Raw genomic sequence first — 21,895 nt, forward strand, 5'->3', positions numbered from 1 at the left:
CAGGGAGCTCCTAGAGACCGAGCCACCAACCAGAAGCATACACAGATCAGTCTGAAGCTCCTGGCACGGATATAGCAGAGCTCTGCCTGGTCGGGCCTCAGCGGAGATGACGTTCTTAATCCTAGAGATACCTGAGGACCCATGGAAGGAGATGCCTGGTGGGGGAAGGGGGAGCACCCTCTCAGAGGCAAGGGGGAGGAGGAATAGGATGGGGGCCAGAGGGGGTGAGCAACGGCTAGAATGTAAATAATTAAAAAAAACCCCAAAAGCCAAAAATTAATCAATCAAACAAACAAAAAAACCCAAATTGACTTGATTTTTAAAAGATGTATGCACAGGTTTCTATGGAAGCTAGAGTGCTTCCCTTGGAGCTGGAATTAGAGGCATTTGTGGTCTGCCTAATGCAGATACTAGGATCCAACTCGGCCCTCTGATAGATTGGTGAGGATGATTAGCAGCAGAGCCATCTCTGTAGCACCTGATTTTAATTTTTGTTGTTGTTGTTTTTGTAGTAGTAGTAGTAGTTTTAGGTTTACAAGGACACTGAGCAAAAACTAGTCTCTTATTCTTGTTGTCTTAGTTCCTTGCCTCAAGTCTATTATAACCGAGTGCCCTGGTATAGAAATGTTACCGGGGAAATTTGGCTTCCTTTTTATGGTTTCTTAGACTTCCAATAAATTAATTTTAAAATAGACTCGGAAGGGAGCTTGTGAATCATTTTAATAAGGCCTTTAGCCGGCATCTGAGAAAAAGAGAAAATGATGTTTTGAGTCAGAACGCAGAGAAGTGAAGATCTGAAAGGGACTGCATTGGGAGAGAAACTTCTGAGAGGAATAGCATCTCATCCATTGCTGTGGAGAGACATCATGACCACAGCAACTCTGATAAAGGAGAGCATTTAACTGGGGCTGGCTCACAACTCAGAGGCTTAGTCGGTTATCATGGCGGCATGCAGGCAGATGTGCCGGAGAAGAGGCTGAGAGTCCTACATCTGGATTGGGAGTTAGCAGGAAGAGAGAATGACATTGGGTATGGTATGGGCTTTTGAAACCTCAAAGCCACCCTCAGGGAAGTACTTCTTCCCAAAAGGTCACATCTCCCTAAGAGCCTATGAGGCCATTTTCATTCAAAGCCCCACAGAAACCGTCTGGAAAGTCAGCTCTCCTGAGGGCCTCTTGGTCAGGTGATTGGCAGGTCCAGCTTGGTTATCTCTTACAGGAGACAACAGCCTGTGACGTTTAATTGCTGGGGGACAGATCGGAAGTGGAACTCAATTCTATTCTTTGGATCTAGAGGAAGTAGTTTTCCCTTGAGAGGCCTCAACAAAGGGCCAGTGGATCTGTGCTCCACAGAGTTAATACTAAGCAAGTACAATTGTGATGGTTCCCTCATCTGGCTTCCTGCTATGTAGATTGTGCTGGCCCGGAACTTAGATCTACCCATGTTAGCCTCCTGAGAGCTGGATTCAAAACTGTGGGTCTCCATACCCAGCTTCTGGGATGGATTCTTCGATTTCTTGAGAGGACTTAAAAATTACCTGTTAAAGATGAGTATGTGTTTAGAGTAGTGGGTCTCAGTCTTCCCAACGCTGCGGCTCTAATACAGATCCTGTGTGTGGTGACCCCCAGCCATAACGTTAGTTTTGTTGCTACTTAACTGTAATTAAGTGTTACGAATCATAATGTAAACAGTATCTGTGTTTACCTACGGTCTTAGGCGATCCCTGTGAAAAAGGGGGGTTGTTTACTCTCTCCCCAAGGGGTTGCATCTGTGTCTAAGACCCACTGGGGTAGTTAGCAGTTCAGACTCTCAGGAAAGGGCAGACAGAATAAACAAGGCATGAGGTTCTTCCTCTGAGCATGGCTCTCTTGTTCATGGGCGGTTTTCCTTTGCATGGGAAGTTTGACCATACACAAAGATGTCAGGGACTTAGGGGGTCCCTTTGTCTGGGTCCCTAACCCTTTTCTGGACACTGGCGTTAAGGTTATTATCTGTTGGGGTGGGATTTTCCCTTCTCCTGGAACATACAAAGTAGCCATCTCCCTGTCAGACAACAGGCCCAGGGGAAGAGCTCCAGGGCCAGGTCTCTTTCTGTCGTTGGGGGAGCATGACCTCGCCAGATGCCTTCACTGACCCGGACTCAGCTTCTGCAGTGTGCGTGCTAGGGCACAGGTGTCCCTTCTAGGGCACAGACCACTGCCCGAGAGCAGCAGGACATCTGGCCTGCAGAGTGTTTGCTCATACACGCGAGACTGTTTTCTCACCAATAAATCTGAGAAGAGACTGAGTTTCCTGGGGCTTTATCAAACACAGAGAGGAAGGTGCCACTTTAGGAGAGGGTTTCAGACTTGGAGTGGCCATGAAGCCAGCACACCCGGATGGTGTTCTCATCCATTACCCATCCAGCTCTGCGGCGGCATTGCTGCCACGGTGCAGACGTGAGGGATTTCCCTGAGTGTCCCAGCTCGAGAAAAGCTCAGGCCCCAGTGGGAGCCTGCAGAAAAGAACCAAGCAGGTGAGCTCTGCCAGGGAATGTGCTCTTCCTGTACCACGGTCCTGACCAGATGAGCATCACAGTGGACGGATCACTATGTCCCCGCCCACAGACAGAGGTGCGGGTCATTCCTTCCCGGTCTAGTTTTGGGGACTGGTTCTGCACACACAGGGGCAGTAGTGGTAAGATGTAGGGGAAGGGCCAACAGAAAGCATTTGAAAACTACGAGTGGCCGAATTGTATAGTTTTTATTTTTTTGAGAACTCTGAAAGAAAAAGACTTCAGAAGTGAACTTTTGAGGGGCACTTTTTTATTATAAATTTAATATGCTTGATTAATGAAAAAATTACAATGAAGTACCGTGAAAATGTATGTCAATATAAAAATATTAGCAGCGTTTCCATGGTTTCAGGCTCTTAACATTTTAGTGACACCGACGCTCTCCCGCCGCCATCAGAAGAGAACAGCGGCTCCACAGGAGAACCTCGGATGTTCTCCACAGAAAAGGCCTCAAAGATCCCCAAGCCCAGTGTCCCCGCCCATACTTCCGGCTAAGCCCTGAGTTGGCAGCATCCGAGCCCATCAAGAGCCTCACTGGCTTTAATGTCTGCAACGAGATTCCTGCTTTTCAGGCCACTGGGTGCGACGGGGAGGGACCCTGGAGTTGGACTTGATATGTATGTAGTGTTTAATTCTACACCCCCACTGCTGTATGTCATCCGCGCTGGTGACAGTGAAAGGCCACTGAACAAGCTTTCCAGTATCTGGTGTGGCAGCCTCCTGGCTGCTGCTGGTGGGTGGCTGAGTTCTAAGCTCGCCTGGCTGAAGTAACCAGGTCCACTGTCAGGGCCGGTGGGAAGGGAGACAAGCAGTGGGAAGGTGTAACACTGGCGAGTTATCCTCTCGTTCTTTGGTACTTTCCAAAATTCTCCGATCAAAAAAGTATGAGGGAAGCTTAGCATTAAAATTACAGTTGAAAGTATTTACAGAAGCAATCGTGGTACATTACACAGTAACTCGGACTCCGCTCACGAACACACTCTTCAGAGAAAGCACTTGTGAAAACCTGTCCCAGCACTGGGCAATCACACAAGGGCCGGAACTCACCCGCCCACCCGCCTGCCCGGGTTTGTATGAAGTATACTGTATCCCGCTATATACAGTGTATTTAAAAAAGGATTTGATACTCTACGCTTACTGCCACTGAAATCATTATGTACAGTTAACAGAATATTGCATTCTAGGCAATACCCTCCACGTTCATTCTGAGTTTGTTTGAAATAAATGCTACCTGTTCTAGGTACACAATATATATTTCATATAAGTAACCGCACCACATTGTGTCATCACGACATCAGCTTGATGTAGACTACTATGTACAGCAGGTAGGTTAATTCTGGAAGATGAACTGTGGCCTGGGTAAGCAGGGGTGATATGACACCATCAGGAAGGTGTGTGGAAGGGGTGTGCAAGTGTCAGAGAAAGCAGGGGTGGGAGGTGTGAGGACCATATCCGTGTCAGAGCATCCCTGTGGCCATTTACCGACTGGAAGAAACAAAACCACATATATACATGAGGAGAGCCATGATAGCAGCACTGAAAAGTCCGGCCACCGGCACGGTCACGAACCAGGCAATAAATATGTTCCGGAAGAGGCGCCAGTCCACAGCCTTCCGGGAGCGGATCCAGCCCACGGCTACCACTGAGCCCACCTGGAGGACACAGAGGAGAGGAGACCTTTAGTTGTTTATGACCGCATCAGCCCGCATCATGTGACCTGAGCCCATTAGTTTTCTGTGGGGATCATTTTACAGTTTTCATAATTCATGTTCGTGACATAGTTTCACTCGGTAAAGTTGCGAGAACATTTCTGCCCGGCTGTATTTGAGGAGTGTAACTCTTCTCCAGTCTCGAGGCATGCCCCGCCCCCACCCCACCTTCCTTTCTTCCTGTGGCCACATGCTTGTCCTCACCGTACACATTCCTTACATTTCCTATTTGACTCGTGTGGGTGAGTGCACGCCACAGCACATGTGTGGAGACCAGAGGACCGCTTCGGGGACTCACCTCTCTTCTTCCACCATGTGCGTCCCAGGGTTAGCCCTCAGGGTCCCGCCTGGTGGCAAGCACTTTCCCTCCACAAAGCCACCCCAACGGCCTTGATTCCTACTAGAATTACTGTAAAAGCACCGTGTTCCCGGCAACTACTTAGGTTGCATGAGTTTGCCACACTTTCTCTCCGGCTATTGTTGATAATCTAGCTCGAGGGTTCTGCAATTTCACCTCAGATGTGGGCAGTGTTACCGTCGGCTTTGACTGGCCTTTCTGCACCATCCCATGGTGGTCCCACGTGTAGGACCTGCTCATGTCAATGGCTTATCCTTAGAGTACTTATTGTCCCAAGGAAACAAGGCTGATCATGTGCTTAGTGTAGACACCTTGGTGACAGTGACACGTCACTGTTTGTTAAGGTCTTGAACAAATTAGATATAAATATCTTAATAAAATGTCCCTATTATGGTACAAGTATCAGGCAAGTTATACCTCAAGCTGAAAATTAAAGTCTGATTTTATTTCACTTTAGTTAATAGCTACTTAAATTTTTTTTTTTAAGACAGGGTCTCAGTAGGTAGCCCCTGGAACTTGCTATATAGACTAGGCTGGCCTCACACTCAAGAGATTCTGACCTACTTCTGGTTCCTGAACCCTGGGACTAAAGGCGTGCACAAGCACACCGGACTTGAGAGTTTAGTTTTAAAATCAGTGAGTGCACACGATGGGTTCACTGAGACATTTCCATACAACACGGGACATTCATGTTCTCTGATAGTCTCTCACCAGCCTCCATACTCCTGATGAAGCCCCCTTCTAGAGAGGTTAGAATCGCAAGGCAGTAGTTTTCCTCTATGGCTGTGACTTACATTCTAGCACTTTCCGTTACTGTGGGGAAGCCGGGCAGGACTGACTGTTTATGCCCACGCAATGGCAGAAAGTGGGTGGGCCGCTGAGGTGGCTCAGGGGGTGAAGATGCTCGCCCACCCCACTGTCATCTAAGGCTGACGAACTGAGTTCAACCCTGGGACCTACACGGTGGAAGGGAGAACAGAGTCCTGCAAGCTGCAAGCTGTTCTCCCTCTGACAGCCACATGAATCTCTCTCTCTCTCTCTCTCTCTCTCTCTCTCTCTCTCTCTCTCTCTCTCACACACACACACACACACTCACACACACACACTCACACATACACACACATGCACACACATTCATACTCTCACATACGCACTCACTCACACACACACACATTCACACACACACACATACACACACATTCACACACACACACACTCACACACACGCACACACATCCACACACATTCACACTCACACACACTCACATACACACATTCACACATACACACACACTCACACACACGCACACACATTCACACATATTCACACTCACACACACACTCACATACACACACATTCACACATACACACACACTCACACACACGCACACACATTCATACTCTCACATACACACACTCACATACACACACTCACTCACACATACACACACTCACACACACATACACACACTCACACACATGCACACACACTCACACATACACACACATTCACACACACACACTCACATATGCACACACATTCACACATACACACACACGCACACACATTCATACTCTCACATACACACACACTCACATACACACACTCACTCACACATACACACACATTCACACATACACACACTCACTCACACATACACACATTCACTCACACATACACACACACACACACTCACACACTCACACATACACACACACACACACACTCACACACACACACATTCATACTCTCACATACGCACACACTCACACATACACACATTCACACACACACACACACACTCACACACACACTCACTCACACATACACTCACACACACACACGCTCACACACACATACACACACACTCACACACACATACACACACACTCACACACACACACGCTCACACACAAGTGAATGAATGAATAACTGTAACGGGAAGGTGAGACGCTAGCTGCCTTTTTCTCGGGAGAGCATGTATCTGAGCGCTTCCTTGGCGGGAGTCCCACAGCAGAGCAGCAGTGGTGAGCAGGAAGCTGCTTATTTTCCCAGGCAACCGTGTGTCTGTGAAAGTGTTTCAGTGAACCCGTGCCTCTTTGACAATTTGTACTTTATTTTTCGTGGCACTGGGGCTGACCTCGGGGTCCCAGTTGTGCCAGGCACACTATCATTATGAGCCTCCCAATAATAACCTTTCATTATTTTAAAAACAACCAAAACTGGAGCGGTCCCCGTGGGTGAGCAGCAGGGGTACAGTCTCTCCTTGCCTTCCTCCCTTGTACTAGGGAGGGGAAGGGCAGAGCACCATGCCAGCTCCTGCAGGGGAATGCCCCTTAACCTCTCTCTGCTTCCACTCCCTCATCTGTGAGATGGGAAAAATGCTAGTCTTCTTGCCGTGAGTGAGTGAGTGAGTGAGTGAGTGAGTGAGTGAGTGAGTGAGGTCAGTGGGTTAGCACTGCACTTCTGACAGTGCCCAGTGGGGATCTGTCGCATACATCGGAGTCAGGTTGGTTGTTATGGTGATGTCTACTGATTGTACAATTAGGAGGGAGAGAACACTGGGTGGAGACTTGAACCCTGTGAATAACTGGACATTATAACGCCATGCCGGCATCTCGAGCTACCTCCTGCCCCTCATCTGGAATCCACTCTGAGAAAACAGTCAGCCTGAGCACCATGGAAGGGGAAAACCAGAAGTAGCCACATCTTAAAGTTGCTCTAAAATGCTTTTTGCTCACTTGTGTCTCTGCCCTACTCTGAGGTCAGTTCTGCGCAGTGGCAGGAACTGGAGGGCATGTCCCGTGGGCACAGTGCACATGTGGCTTCAAAAGACACTCGCAGGTGGGAGCAGTGCGGGCGGGCGCAGGCCAAGTGGGAGCTCCCCCACTGGTGCTGAGAAAGCACAGACTCAGCAGCAGGTCCCGCTGGGGTCAGGAGGATTAGGAGGGCGATTCCAAGGAAACAAACAGTCCTGGCTGTCCCACGCCAACCACTTCGCAGATGCATTCGGGGCAGCACCGCTCAGATGGCGGCTCTGGCTGTCAGTGGCCTACCTTGCAGTGTGTGGTGCTGACGGGAAGCCCAATGTTGGAGGCGATCACCACGGTGAAGGCAGAGGCCAGCTCAATAGTGAAGCCACTGTGGGGGAGAACAGGAAGACAACGTCACAGGAGCTCTTTGTGTGGCCTTGCCGACACCCTGTGGCCGCAGAAGTCTTGCCAGAACATTCTGTAAGCTGGTTGCAGACTGAGCCAGATGACCAGTTGGAGAACAGGACGCTTGCTCGCAGCAGGGCATCGATTGGGCCGTGCAGCTGACGCCCAGTGACCTTGTTTTCCTAACATGTTTTCCAACCTGAAGTGTGGAACTGGGTCAGAAATTCCTGCTGTGCATAAGATGATAAATTACTCGTTTCTAAAGGGGCAAAGGAGAAACTAGGTTCACACCTCAAACAACGCGTGAACGTATTACAAAGAGCAGTCTAATTCGAGCTAGTCTTCTAAGACAACCTTTTGTTAGGATGTATTTTAAGGACAGGGAACTGAAAATTAGAAACAAAAGGAAACAAATCCCTAATATGTTTAAGAGGGAAACACAGAGAAAAGAAGATTTCCTACAACAGTAGTTCTGAAGTTTAGCTGTGTTCTGTAAGCTGAGGTCTGCTACTTAACCCTCAACAGCACATCCACAGGCCCCCCCAGAATGACTAAAGGCGACACTCACGTGTGCATGTCCTAGACTCTGGAGGATGACAGATCTCAGGGCTTGAATGTTTGGGGATAGGCAGGTGCCACGTTTTGGAGTTTATGCCCCACAAATGCTCATATGTCAAAGCTCGGTCCCTAGGATGGTGCTAGATACTTTGGGAGGTGACGAAATCTCTAAGTGGGGATGTCTGGGTCACTGGGGCGTATCCTTGAGGGTTGGGACTCTGGCTCTTCTGTTGTCCGCTCTTGCTTGCTGGCTGTGAGGTGGATTTTGCTTTGTTTGTTCTGTTCTTTCTGTGACACAGGCTCCCACAATGCTGTACACTTTTTCATCTACCTGAAGGATGAGGACAAACTGAAACGGACCTGTCAAAGTGTGAGCCACAAGGAACCTTTCCTCTTTGAAAACTGCTAACCCCGGGACTTTGTGTTGGCCACAGAAAGCCAACCAACGCCGGAAAGACACCAGATGGGTCCTAGAGTAGGAAAGTGGGCGTGGCCAGGGCATCCTGGACTAGGCAGGCCTCAGGCTCCAGTTGGCACCTACGTCACACTGTGTCACACTGCATTAGAATGGCTGGGGACAGCAGCCCCCAGTTGGCCCTCCTGCTCCACTTCAGCGTCTCCCTCTTTTCCTTCCTGTCTTCGTCCTGGTGCCAGTGTCCATGGCCTCAGACAGGGAGGATGAGGAAGAGGCTTCCTGGTGGGAATGAGGTCGGGAGTGATCCCTCTGCTCTTGCTCACCTGACGACCAGAGACCCGCACCCAAAGGTTGTCACCCAAAGGCTGACTTCTGCATGAGGCCCACCCACAAAGCGTTGCCTCAGGCCTCATCTGTGCCTCACCTGGACGGTGTGATGGGTGTGAGATCCTTCCCCATGGTCTGGATCACTCTTCTGCCCCAAACCCAGAGACCTGTGCAGATGCCAACGCCCCCATAAAACAGCAGCCAGACTGGAGTAGCAGCTTCTTGTGTAACTCCGCCTTGTTTATATATCAGCCACAGGGCCACAAGGGGACCGATAGCATTGCTGGCAGAATAAATAAATAAAAAAGGTTAGCTGTAAATAGCTATACATAGGCACAGCACTAGACACAGTATACAGTGACTTCTCGGTCTTTAAAACTATCTAGTCATATTGTATTTGTAGCTTATGTACTCTAGGGTGATAAGTGACTTTCATTGAATATAAATAGCACACCAGAAAGCGGGCATCTTAACCATTTTGGGCAGAGTTAAGTGTGCTCAGCACCGTTACATGGCTGTGAAAAGTACTTAGAAACAAACCACTCAGAGTACTGCTGACCACCAAGTTTTCTCTCTTTCCTCTCCCTCGATCCCTCTCCATCTCCACTGCCATCTCTACTGCTTCTGACTCTAGCTGCTAGTGAGGACAGCAAGTCAGTCCTCACACTGTGGGGTCACGGCCGCCATTGATGACATGGATTCCTACAGCTGTCCTGGAAGCCAGGCACTGTCCTCAGCTTCACCCGGGAATGCCAAGTTCACGGTGCTCCTATGGACACTGCTTAGACCATCATGTCCGTCCCTCCTCCCCACTCCCCAGGCCTCTCACAGTCTGGTCAGAGCTTTGACTTGGGTTTCAGGGGTCTCTCCAGGGGTTTCAGGGTCCCTGCCCTGGCTGGCACAGCTGTGTAGACAGTGTGTTGAGGGGTGGCCTGGATTGACTTCCAAGTCAGCCCTGCTCTGTGTGACTCTGGTGAGCTGCCTTGCTCAGAGGGTTGTCCAAAAGAGCATCATGGTAAATTACAAATGGTTCTGTACTGTGTCCTGACAGGAACTTGATAAGCCTTTCCCCAGGTGACTCTGTTGTCAGATTATTTCTGAATCTGGCCTTTTTAAAAAAAAAAAAATCAGATGACACTGTTTCAAAGCCTCAACGACAGCTCCTGAGTTGGAAGCAATTGCTCTGTCACCTTAAGCAGTTACTGTGTGTCAGGAACAGTAATTTCCGTGTGTGTTTTTCTGATCTCTCTAAGGTGAGTTTGAACTCCCAAAGCTTTGTGCACAGAGGGAGTGCCCGCTGCTTTGCCGCATTGAAAGCGGCAGAGCTGGCTGGTCAGAGCACTGGACCTAGCGGCGTCTATCCCTAAGTACCACTCTGTGTCCTGCCAGGCAGCCCTGGGAAGACCTCCAGGCTACCCTGCACAAGAGGCCCTCCAAGGCAGGTTCCCCAAGGGCCGAAGTCCCCACAGAGCCCTTGCCCAGATCCACAGAATGCTATGCTGCTGCTGCATTCGTGTTTCTGGGACAGTGGCAGGTGATGGATGGGGACCATGTGCCGCTGGGACGATCTTATAAGGGGTGGGGGTGGGCTCTGTCTTGCCTGTCTTTCAGGGGCCTAGAGCCAAAACAGCAAGGTATTCTTTGCTGTAGTAACTGCAGTGCTGTTCTGACATAGCTTCCCACATTCCAGGCAAGCGAGGCTCACGGAACTCAGGCCCCATCCCATAGGAGCTAAGTACACAGCATTTCCTCCTCACTGCGATATGCCTGCCCTTCTCTCTGTGCTCAGCACACCATTGTGTTCATCACTCTAGGCTTGGAAACTTACATCAAGGAGTAACAGGCACTCGGTCTTCTGTTTGGAAACCTCTTTGAGACCAACTATTAAAGCCAGCAGAGACTTACGAGGCAGGAGTGCTGCCAGGTCACTGCTCAACACCCACAAAGGGAAAGTTCTTCTGACTGCATGCTTGACACATCTTCCTGATGCTTCCCGTCTCTCTCTGTGACGCTACAGGGCTCAGGGTGTGCGCTCTGCTTCTTTCCTTCCCTTACCTTCCCACTGCCTTTTGGGCATCAGGTCCTCATCCTGATCGTCCCGACCTCAGGCATGTCCGCTGGCTGCTGACTTGGCTGTCACTTGCATGTGACAGGTCTAGGTCTAATCTGAGCTCTAACTGCTTAGCCCTGAACCAGCCCTTTCTGGGTTGTACTTGCTATCATGGCAACCCATCCTCAGATTTGCCAGAGCCAAACTTGTTGGACCATGCTTCCTTCTTTCGTATGGGTCTAAGTCAGCTGTTCTCAACCAGTGGGTCTTTCACAGGGTCACCTAAGACCATTTATATATCAGATATTATGATTCTTAACAGTAGGAAAATTACAGTTATGAGGTGGCAACAAAATAATGTTATGGCTTGTGGTTACCCAAAAAGAGGAGATATATTAAGGGGTGGCAGTATTAGGAAGGTTGAGAACTGCTGGTCTTAACTGCTTATCAATTCAATTGGTCCCATATTCAAAATAAACTATCCAGACCCTGGCTACTGTACCATCTCTCTGCCCCAAAGGCTTGCTGTCTTTTCTTGAGTCACTGTTAGTAACATCCTAACTATTCTCCACCCCTCATGACAGCCGCAGAATAAGTCAGAGGCAGCCTGTTAAATGGTAGGGTCTGTCAGCCCTTACAATGGTTCCCTCAGCTCTCACAGTGAAAGTCCTTCTTCCGAAAACTTACTTCCTTAAGAGTTTAAAAGTACTTATATATTTTGAGTCTATATTTTTCTTAATATGTGTGCCTGTGCACCATATGCATGCCTGGTGCCCATGGAGGCCAGGAGAGGGCACTGGATCTCCAGCGACTGGGGTTAAGGATGGTTGCGAGACACCATGTGAGTGCTGGGAACTGAACACGGTCCCTCTACGAGAGCAGCACGTTCTCTTAACTGCTGAGCCATCTCTCTGGGCCCTGAACAACTAATTTTTAAGACAGGGTTTGGCTGCATTGTCTGGACTAGTAGTGAGTTCCTGGGATCAGGCAGACACTGCCTCAGCCTTCAGAGTCCCCCGAACTCCAGCTGTACAGTACCCTGGCTGTACCATGACACGATTCACAGTTTCCACTTTCTTCTGTCCAGGCTCTCCTGCTCTTTGCCGAGCAGTCCAGGCCTGATCCACTTCACCCTCTGTGCCTCCTGTTTGCTCTTCCTGCAATGGTGACGTGGCTGGCTCCCTCGCCTCTGTCAGCCCCAGCTCAGTGTGCTTCCCTGTGCAGCTGGGTGCTCCCTTCCTGCTCTCTAGGCATTCTGTGGGTCCTTACATGCTTGCAAACTGGTCTGTTCTCCCCGCTGTCCAGTGGTAGGGACTGGTATCGCAGCACAGGGTAGACCCTGTCTGCTGAATGAATAAAGACACTCACCTCACATCGTTGCCACCGTGAGCAAAGGACCCAAAGCAGGCAGTGAGGACTTGCAGGAAGTGGAAGAGCAGGTGGACCTCTGCGGAGTCCTTCTCCTCCTTCTCGTCTTCCGCAGGATCCTCGTGAGGCTGGTCAGGATCGGTCAGCTCAGAGGCCAGCCTCATTTCCACGCCGCCCTCTTCGGCCTCGATCTCCGCCTCGGCCACCGCGTTGCAGTAGCTGGAGTAGCTGTCGTAGCGGAGCCTCTTCTTGGAATAGGACACGGTGTCACCCACCAGCTTCTCGCTATCCTCGGGGGCGGAGGAGGTGTCCGAGGCCCTGAAGGTGGCGTGCACCGGCATGCCGCAGATGGCTGCCGTGTAGCACGTGTAGCTGTTGTTCCTCCGGAGCAGCCTGTAGTTGTTTTCCTGAGCTGGTTTCTCCTCGGGGCCCTTGTCTACATGGATTTTGTGCAGCAAGTCTTTGTAGAGTCCCGAGTCTTTGTGTACAGTATGATAAACGTGACCGTCATTCCTCATGTGGCCTTCGAAGCCAAAGGTTCCATTGGAGATGGGTGACTTTGCAGAGCCGTGAGTCATGGAAAGTGCTCGGCCTGAAAAGGATGTAGAAGATGCTCGTGTGGGGTGGGGGGACACCCTTGGTGGCAGATCACATGCTAAGCATGCACAAGGCTCTGGGTTGTATCCCAGCTCTCTGGGTCAGCCTTACCGTAGGAAGCCCGGGGGTGGTTCCCTGCTGACGTGCCTTCTGAGGCCCCCGCAGCCTCCCCAGCCAGACTGGTGAGGGGGACAGCGCTGTCATCACTGGCTTTGGCACCAGGAAGCTCCTTAAAGACAGGGGACTCAGCTTCCTGTACCTTCCTGAGGCTTTCGTCAGACGCGCGGGACAGAGCACTCTCCTTCTCTAACCTGCCTGGAGAGAAGAAGAAGGAAGTCCAGGTTTGGGAAATGCATTCTTTTTCTCTTTCAAATGAATATTGAGAATGTGAGCACCTCTCTTTATACTTTAATATTTACCTCAGAAACAGAATGTTACAGCTCTATTGGGGAAATAAAATAGAAACTTCAAACAATGATCTTGAAGGCAGTTCCTGAGTAAATGGTTGGTACTTATGCCTGAGTTATGACTACATCCAAAACCAACAAAAGACAGTTAAGCGTGATGGCCCAGGTCTCTCCCAGGGCTGGCAGTCTACAAATCCACAGCTCTTCTAGAAGACTAGCCTCCGAGTTACCGAAATGCTTGTCGTGCTTGTCTTCAAAGGCATTTATCTAGTGTCTTTGTTCTTTTGTCCTCAGTAACTCTTGGTCTCAGACTTCTTTTATCATATCAGATTCTATGAAACAAGTAAACCTTATTTTGTTCAAAAGAAACAAAGAGATCCCATTTACTCCAAAAGAAATAAGGAAGCTGGGGTCACATCCTCTGCACCTGTAGTTCTGGACGGTTGTGGGATTTCATGTTGGTGTGCGAACCAAACCTTTGTCCTCTGCAAGAGCAGCACGTGCTCCTAACCTCTAACCCATCTCTTCCAGACCTTTTACTATTTCTATTTACATGTGTGTGTGTGCGTGTGTGGTGGGGGTTCTATCCTGGGTGACTTCAATAAAGATGTTTTAAACATAGTTTTGTGTGACCTTAGGTTTTTATTTCTCTGGGGAAATACCTAGGAATGGTTCTAAGAATGTTTACGGCGGTGCATGTGAAACCTGAGAACCGCCAAACTGTCTCCTGTTCCGTGTGTTACTGGCACCGAAGGCTGGTTGGTTCCCTTCTCCCAGCTAGCACGATGCTAGTGTGTTAGAAAGCCATGCAAATAGGTGTGAAGTGACACCTCAGACGATCATTTCATTTTATACTCCTCGATTGCTAGTGACACTGGACCTTGCATGGGTCCATCGGCATCTTTCCTCGGGCGAACTGTGTCTTTGAATATTTTGCTCTATCTGAACAGCCAGCCTAGCGTCAGCTCTGCTTTTCCAGAGGGGCCCCGTTTTGATTCCCAGCATTCACAAACAGCCTCTGGCTTCAGCTGCAGGGGTCTGGACACCCTTGGCCACTATGGGCACCTGTGCTCACATGCACAAACCCCCATGTGGAGATGCATGTGGATATACGATTAAAAATAATAAAAATACATTTTTTTTGTTCTTTTTTTTGGAGCTGGGGACCGAACCCAGGGCCTTGCGCTTCCTAGGCAAGCGCTCTACCACTGAGCTAAATCCCCAACCAAAAATAATAAAAATAAATTTAAAGTATTTGTTCATGTTCTAGCTTGTTCTTTGAAAATTCTTAACGCATTTTCATGATAAAAAGTTTCCCTTAATCATATTTCACAGAGCGAGTTTCCAAAATTCACGTTGTAGAATTTGTAAACTACTCCTATGGGCCATGTTTGGTGTCAGACAAAGCTCATGAAAGTTCTTACCCACAAAAACTGTTTTTTAGTTTTTTTTTTTAACATTTAGATTTATGCACATTTCAGTTAATTTTTAAGTAGGGCATGGCATTTATAGTAAGACTCTTTCAATTGTTGTTTTAATTAACTAAATAACTAACTTTACTTATTTCTTTTTGAGATGGGGTAGCCCAGGTTGGCTTCAAACTTACTATGTAGCTGGGATTTTTTTTTTAGTTCTGTACATGGGTACTTTGTCTGTGCGTACATCTGCACACCAGGAGACGGCATCAGACAGTTGTGACCTGCCGTGTAGGTGCTGGGACTTGAACTCAGGACCTTCTAAAGTGCTCTTAACCCTGAGCCATCTCTCCAGCCCGTAGCTGGGGTTTTAATTACATTTATGTTCTGTCTGCAAGTCAGTTTGGGAAAACCCTACCCCTTGGCTACCCTGCCTTCTGCCTCACTCCTCATGTAGCTTAGAGCTCGTCACACAGATTTTCAAAATGATATGTCCCCAGGCCACCCTGCGGCCAGTACACCAGGACTCTATAAGCATTCAAGTTACTTCACCTGGACGACCTGGTCTTTTAATTTCAGCCATTCCTGCCACAACACACTACCTTTTATGGCAATTGTTGCATTTCCCCAAAGATGGATGCTTCCCATCCACCCGGCAGAACCCGGCTGTATTTGTTAACTTAGGGTTATGCTTGGGAACAAGTGATGATCTTTGCGCACATCACAAATGACCAAGAACTACAGGAGCCAGACACAGAAATGTGAGCCAGAGGCCAGAGCTTGCATCTCAGTGCTGCTCTGGTGACCACTGCCACCTCTGGTTCCTCTGTTCTTAAAGATACCTGTTTGTTACATGGGCAGTCTCGGGAGCCACACAGCTTTGTAATGTGGAAGAGTCAGACTGCTCACCCGCTATTTTCCTCTTCATCCACGGACACACGAACAGCCACACGAAGAAGGCGAACAGCAGGGCAACGCCGAAGGAGATGAGCGCTATTGCCCAGATGGGGAGCGACAGGCCCAGCACTGCGGACAGGACAGAGCGAGCGCAGGGTTGGTACCACAAAGCAGCTCTCTTCCACTCCTCCCGCTAAAACCAGCCACCTCGGTTTGTACGTAAAGAAAACCTCGAGCAAATGAAACCAAACCACATGTGTTCCGCACCTGGGGCAGACCGCAGGGCTGTGTCAGACACGTCATGTCTGGTGGGTTTCTGCTTCTTAGGAATTGATCGTTAAAATGCTACCATTCTGGCATTGTCAGCCTAGGAGTTTGGCATGACGCTTTCTGTCTATGTTGTGTCAGTATCTAAGCTGACTGGACAAATGTGGCGCTCCCAGGCTTCTGTCCTCACAGACTGTGGTTCCTGCTATGGAAATGGTGGCTCTGTGGACCCTGCAGGCTTGTGCTGCCTTTCTGGGCAGCTCTGGTGTTACACCCAGTGGATGTAAGAAGGTTCATTCATACAAAGTTGCTGTTACACTCTGGTTGGCTTAGAAATAAATAGAACCCAGGGTACGGCACATGCCTGTAATCCAAGAAACGGGGGGCCATTGTGTTAAATCTCATGAAACAAAACACCCCAAACGAGACAAACAAGCAAAAACCCCAAACCAAACAAAGACCTTACACAAGTAAAAGTTTGTTTAAAGGATATCACCCCTCAAATGTGACCTTTCCTCAAAATGTCAGATTTAGGAATCACAACCCAGAAAACCCTCCCAACACGAACCAGTAGTGCAGTGAGGAGCAGTTAGGGCGTGGCTGCAGGTGGCTCAGTGACAGGACCGGTGCTTAGCACCTGAGTCCTTGTAGCTCAGCCCTGAGCTGTATCTAGTTTCTGTCCCTGGGGACGACAGGTACCTTTCAAATATCTACAGATAGAGAACTTAAACATGTATGCTAACACATGAACATACACATACAGACTTGAATATTGAATACCTTACCCCAGCTCTATTTTTTTAAAGTTTTGTGAGAGAGAGAGAGACAGAGAGAGAGACACAGAGAGAGACAGAGAGACAGACAGAGAGAGAGAGAGAGAGAGAGAGAGAGAGAGAGAGAGAGAGAGAGAGAGAGGGAGAGAGAGAGAGTGTGTGTGTGTGACTCATGTGACTGTGGTTGCTGGTAAAAGTCAGAGGTGTTGTTGGACACTCCTGGAGCTGGAATTACAGGAGTGTGCAGGCTAGTTTTATATAAACTTGACACTTGTAAGCTTTTATGTAAACCATGACTCAAGTGTTAGTTGGAAGGAAGGAAGCTCAATTGAGAAAATGCCTCTGCAAGAGCCAGCTGTAAGGCATTTTCTTAATCAGTGACTGAGGGTGGGCGGGGCCGTCCCTGGGCTGGGGGTCCTGGGTTCTATAAGAAAGCAGACTCAGGAAGCCGTGGCAGGACAAGATGGCAGATAAAACCAATGTAGTTCAGGCTGCCCTCAAGTTCACAGCAAGTTTCCTTCACCGGTCTCACCTCTTGAGTCCTGGGGTTCCAGGTAAGCCACCACACTTGACATAATCATCTCTGAACAGTGGCATCTTGCTACATTGCCCAGGATGCCCTTTAGCTCCTGGGCTCCAGCAAGTCTCCTGCCTCAGCCTTCTGAGTAGCTGAGACCACGGCCATGCCTCACTGTGCTTCCTCCCTCACCGTCACTTGGTGATGCCTTGTGAAGCACTTGGGTTCTAAGTTTTAGTCAATCTGGGTGACATGGTTTTGGTTGTTCATGTAACAGGTTTTACTGTGTCTGTCAAGGATGTGGGGGTTCTCCTGTCTCCTGACCTCTGCATCATTTTAACACCTTGTTTAGGTGAGGATACACTTTTTTCTTAAAGCACTCTCTTTTTTTTTAAAAGATTTATTTATTTTATTTATATGTTAGTATACTGTAGTTCTCTTCAGACACTTCAGAAGAGAGCATCCCATTACAGATGGTTGTGAGCCACCATGTGGTTGCTGGGATTTGCACTTGGGACCTCTGGAAGAGCAGTCAGTGCTCTTAACCACTGAGCCATCTCTCCAGCCCCCCATTTTTGAACTCTTAATTCTACTTCACTGACCTGTGTATCTAACTGTGCCCCAGTACCATGCCTTCTTGAATTCTGTCCCATTTACATTTTAAAATCAAATATGGAATCCTCAAACTGTCTTGCTTGTTTTTTGAGACAGAGTCACAGTTTGTAGTCCAGGTTGGCCTTGAACTTCTGTCTCTCTTTTCTGAGTATCTGGGAACATAGATCCTAAAATAAATCATCCTTTTTCAATATTGTTTTTGCTAAACTGGAGCTCTTGACATGTGTGTGGTGTGGGGATGCACTTACCAATGTGTGCACATCTGGAAACCAAAGGGCACCAGGTGTCTAACGTTGTCACTCCACTTTGGTACCAGCTAGTCTAGAAGTCACCATGTAGACCAGGCTGGCCTTACTCTCAGAAATCTGCCTGTATTGGGCGCACACCTCCACATTCCTTCTGATTCCACCTCAGGGAATTCCGAGTTTCACCTAGGCCTAGATGAGCCTCTGAGATCATGCAGTCTCTCCCTCTCCAGCTCTATGGTTGTGCCTTGGTGTGCACTGACACACCAGGCTTTTTATGTTAGCTCTAGAGATCTGAACTCAGATCCTCGGGTTTGCATAGCAAGCACTTTATCCATTGAGCCAACTCACCAGCTTGTGGATGTGCTAAGGTGGCCAGCTGTTAGAAAGGTCAGACAATGCTGATGTCCGTTCGTAATCAGGGAGACTAGGGAGTAGTTCAGCTTTTTTTTTTTTTTTTTTTTGTCTTTTTATTGTTTGGGGAGTATTATCATCTCCACAACATTGCCCCTGGCCTTTGAAGAGGATGGTTTTCCCTTTACTTGTCTCTCTCTCCATATCCCCCTCCAAAAAATGTGTGGGTCATTTTCAGAACCAAGTTTCCACTTATCAGCCTGTTCCTAGGTATATTATCCTTCTCAGGAAATAGCACTGTTTTCTTCTGGACTATTGGTCACTTCTGGTCTATTGGTATATAGAAACATGATGGACTGTTTGGTTGGTTTTTTTTTTTTTTGTTTGTTTGTTTGTTTGTTTGTTTTTGAGACAGGGGCTCACGGATGGAGACGTGGCTGCCCTGGAGCTCACGGAGATCTGCTTGAGTGTTGGGAATAAAGGTGTTGAGCCACCATGCCAGCTGGACTCTTTACAATTAATTAAAGATATTTCTTAGAACTTCTTTTATTTCCAGAGGTATTGTACTGGCTTCTTAGCCATATTTTGGTTAACTTTGTATTGGTTCTTTGTGAATTTCCCATCATGTACCCCAATCCCACTCATCTCCCTGTCCCTTCATATCTGCTCTCCACCCTTGAAACCTCCCTGCAAGATAAAATAAGGTAGAATAAAAAAATAATAAAAGTCTTGTGAAAGCGAAAAAAAAAAAGAAAGCAGACTCAGCGAGCCATGGGGAGTAAGCAGTACCCCTCCATGGCCTCTGCATCAGCTCCTGCCTCCAGGTTCCTGCCCTGCTGGAGTCCTGTCCTGACTTCCTTTTGAGATGAACAGTGCAGTGGAAGTGTAAGCTCAATTAACCCTTTCCTCCCGACGTATTTGTGGGTCAGTGTTTCACTGAAGCAGTAGAAGCCCCGACTAAGACAGGAGGGGTTGGCACTATTTCTAACAGTGAGAATTCTTAGACCAGCCCATACATGGATCGTCACAGAGAGGTAAAATAGCTATAGCATCCAGTCCTGCACACAAGGAAGCCATCTGTGGTTAGGATGGGTTCTGGAGAGGCGAGACCCAGTGTTTCCCAAGCTGGCTGCACTGTTCCTCTACTTATGCTTGGAAACAGACAGTAGTAGTGTTGAGCTGGTCGTAAGTTTCCAAGGAGCTGCACAGTTTTACTAATGCTGCCTTAACTATTTTGTAAAACAAGTCAGCTCAAAGCATCACTATTCATCTTTGTAGCAGTAAGAGGCTAAAAGAGGAGAAACAGACACGGGAGGTCAGAGTGAATGCTCACAGACGTTAAAAACAAACCCTGCACCTCCCTGGCTTGCTCACGGTTGGCAGGTGGCTGCTGGGGTCAGATACTTCATGGATCCACTCCCAAACTCCAGGGACAGTGGGGAGCCCTGGACATGGGGCCTCCTCAGGCTGTGCTGTGCTAACTCCACACACAGCCCAGCCCAGTTCCTCTCCAGCTCTGACCCTGAACCTGATCCTAGAGCAGCTCAATAAACCATACAAGGGAACTATCATGGGGTGACGCTGTCTCAGTGAAAACCCTTGAACCAATGTGCACATGTTGAGTGAAATTTCTTCTAAATACAAAACTTCAGGCTGCTTCACAGACAGCAAAATGTGCGGCAAATTCTCTGCGTTGGGCTGTCTTCCCGGAGAGGCTTTCAAACCGTTTCAAACAGTCACAGGTTCAGGGGGGCTCTGAGGCACTGTGCTGTTTCCCACTGCGGACGGACAAAGTAGGGCACAGCTTGAATGGCGTGCGCTCACTCAGCCAGCAGCGGCTGCCAGGCCTGGCAGTGCAGGCCTGGGGCTTGTTTTCGGCTCACACCACTCATGCTCCTCCCATTGTCAAAACAACAAAGACATGTGTCTCACTGGGTACACAAATCGCACTTAAGGGAGGCTCCGTGTCCAGCAGGAGATGCCCAACTAAAGCCAACTCAATCGCGTCTCTGTAGTCAGAACACTGCTTTGTCTGGGCAGTTTTTAATCTCATCCGTCCTTTGCTTATGGTTTCCTATTTTGTGTTTGTGTGTGCATGTGTATGTGTGCAAGTGCACCTGTGTGTATCTGTGTTTCCTGTGCTTTTTTTTTTTCAACTCTGGTTTGTTTGTTCGCCTGTTTGTTTTCTAAAGAGAGAGGAGAAGGCTTGGTGTTGGATGAATGGGGAAGCAGGGAGGCGTTGGGAGACAAGGGAGAGGAAACCATGATGGGAATATATTATCTGCAAATGATTTCAATTTAGAAAAAAAAAAGAGTTCATTTTCATTGGGAATGGACACCACACCTTTAATTCTAGCATTCGGGAGGCAGAAGGGGGAGACCTCGGTGTGTTAGATGCCAGTCTGGTCTACACAGTGAGTTCCAGGCCAGCCAGGGCTATAAATGTTTGTTGACTTAACAGAATCGTAATTATATGACATGCTGTATTCTGTGCTTTCATTTATTCAGCGTGGACACCGTCCCGCAGCAATACACACGCATACACATATGTGTACACACATGTGCATATGCACGTTTGCCTGATCAAATGGTGAAAGAAGCTATTATGTGTCGTTTTATTTTAGATCAACATTTTCAAAGCATTAGAAGAGCCCTGTATATAAAAAGAATGCTGGATTTAAGGAAGTGAGTCATGCTTTTGAGATGAATATGGTTCTTTTTCATTTGTTGTATAGTTGGAGTTTTAAATATACAGCAGCAGTGTTCTCAAACCAGGCTGCGCTTGTAAATACTTAGGAAAAAGAGTAAGCTTAAAGAGCTCTGTTTTGAATCTGCCCTTGGTGGCAACTGCAGACAGCCGCACCTCCAGGACTGTCCCTCCACAGCTTGGGTGCTACAGTCACCCGTGCGACCCGGAAGAGGACACCGCCTCTTACAGAGGCTGTGAAGCCTGATGGGGTCTCCTGAGCTGATGTCCTGGGGCTAGGGTGAGAAGCAGCTAGAACTGAAAGAGATGGAGGAGAGAGGGGAGAAAAGAGAGCAGAGAAGGAATAGGAGAGAGAGATGGCGAAGACAGAGGATAGGGAAGAGAACAAAACAAAGATGGAGGAGGAGATGGAGGAGGAGATGGAGGAGGAGATGGAGGAGGAGATGGAGGAGGAGATGGAGGAGGAGATGGAGGAGGAGGAGATGGAGGAGGAGATGATGGAGGAGGAGATGGAGGAGGAGGAGATGGAGGAGGAGATGGAGGAGGAGATGGAGGAGGAGATGGAGGAGGAGGAGATGGAGGAGGAGATGGAGGAGGAGATG

At 48.4% G+C, this 21,895-nt stretch overlaps 1 protein-coding gene across 5 annotated transcripts in view; it reads right to left on the minus strand.

Moving 5' to 3' along the window:
• Window positions 1–2,787: 2,787 nt before the first annotated feature.
• Slc20a2 (solute carrier family 20 member 2) overlaps window positions 2,788–21,895 on the minus strand; it is a 90,567-nt gene continuing 71,459 nt past the window's right edge. For all 5 annotated transcript variants that reach the window (NM_017223.2, XM_039094428.2, XM_008771352.4 and 2 more), the window contains exons 6-11: window positions 15,828–15,944; window positions 13,208–13,411; window positions 12,500–13,091; window positions 9,179–9,364; window positions 7,680–7,764; window positions 2,788–4,206 (exon numbers count right to left, since the gene is read on the minus strand). In NM_017223.2, coding sequence (NP_058919.1) covers window positions 4,033–4,206; window positions 7,680–7,764; window positions 9,179–9,364; window positions 12,500–13,091; window positions 13,208–13,411; window positions 15,828–15,944 — 1,358 coding nt within the window. In that variant the 3' untranslated portion in view covers window positions 2,788–4,032. The remainder of the gene's footprint in view (window positions 4,207–7,679; window positions 7,765–9,178; window positions 9,365–12,499; window positions 13,092–13,207; window positions 13,412–15,827; window positions 15,945–21,895) is intronic.

Source organism: Rattus norvegicus, chromosome 16 (assembly GCF_036323735.1).
Source record: "Rattus norvegicus strain BN/NHsdMcwi chromosome 16, GRCr8, whole genome shotgun sequence".
In the NCBI taxonomy this organism is placed as follows: domain Eukaryota; kingdom Metazoa; phylum Chordata; class Mammalia; order Rodentia; family Muridae; genus Rattus; species Rattus norvegicus.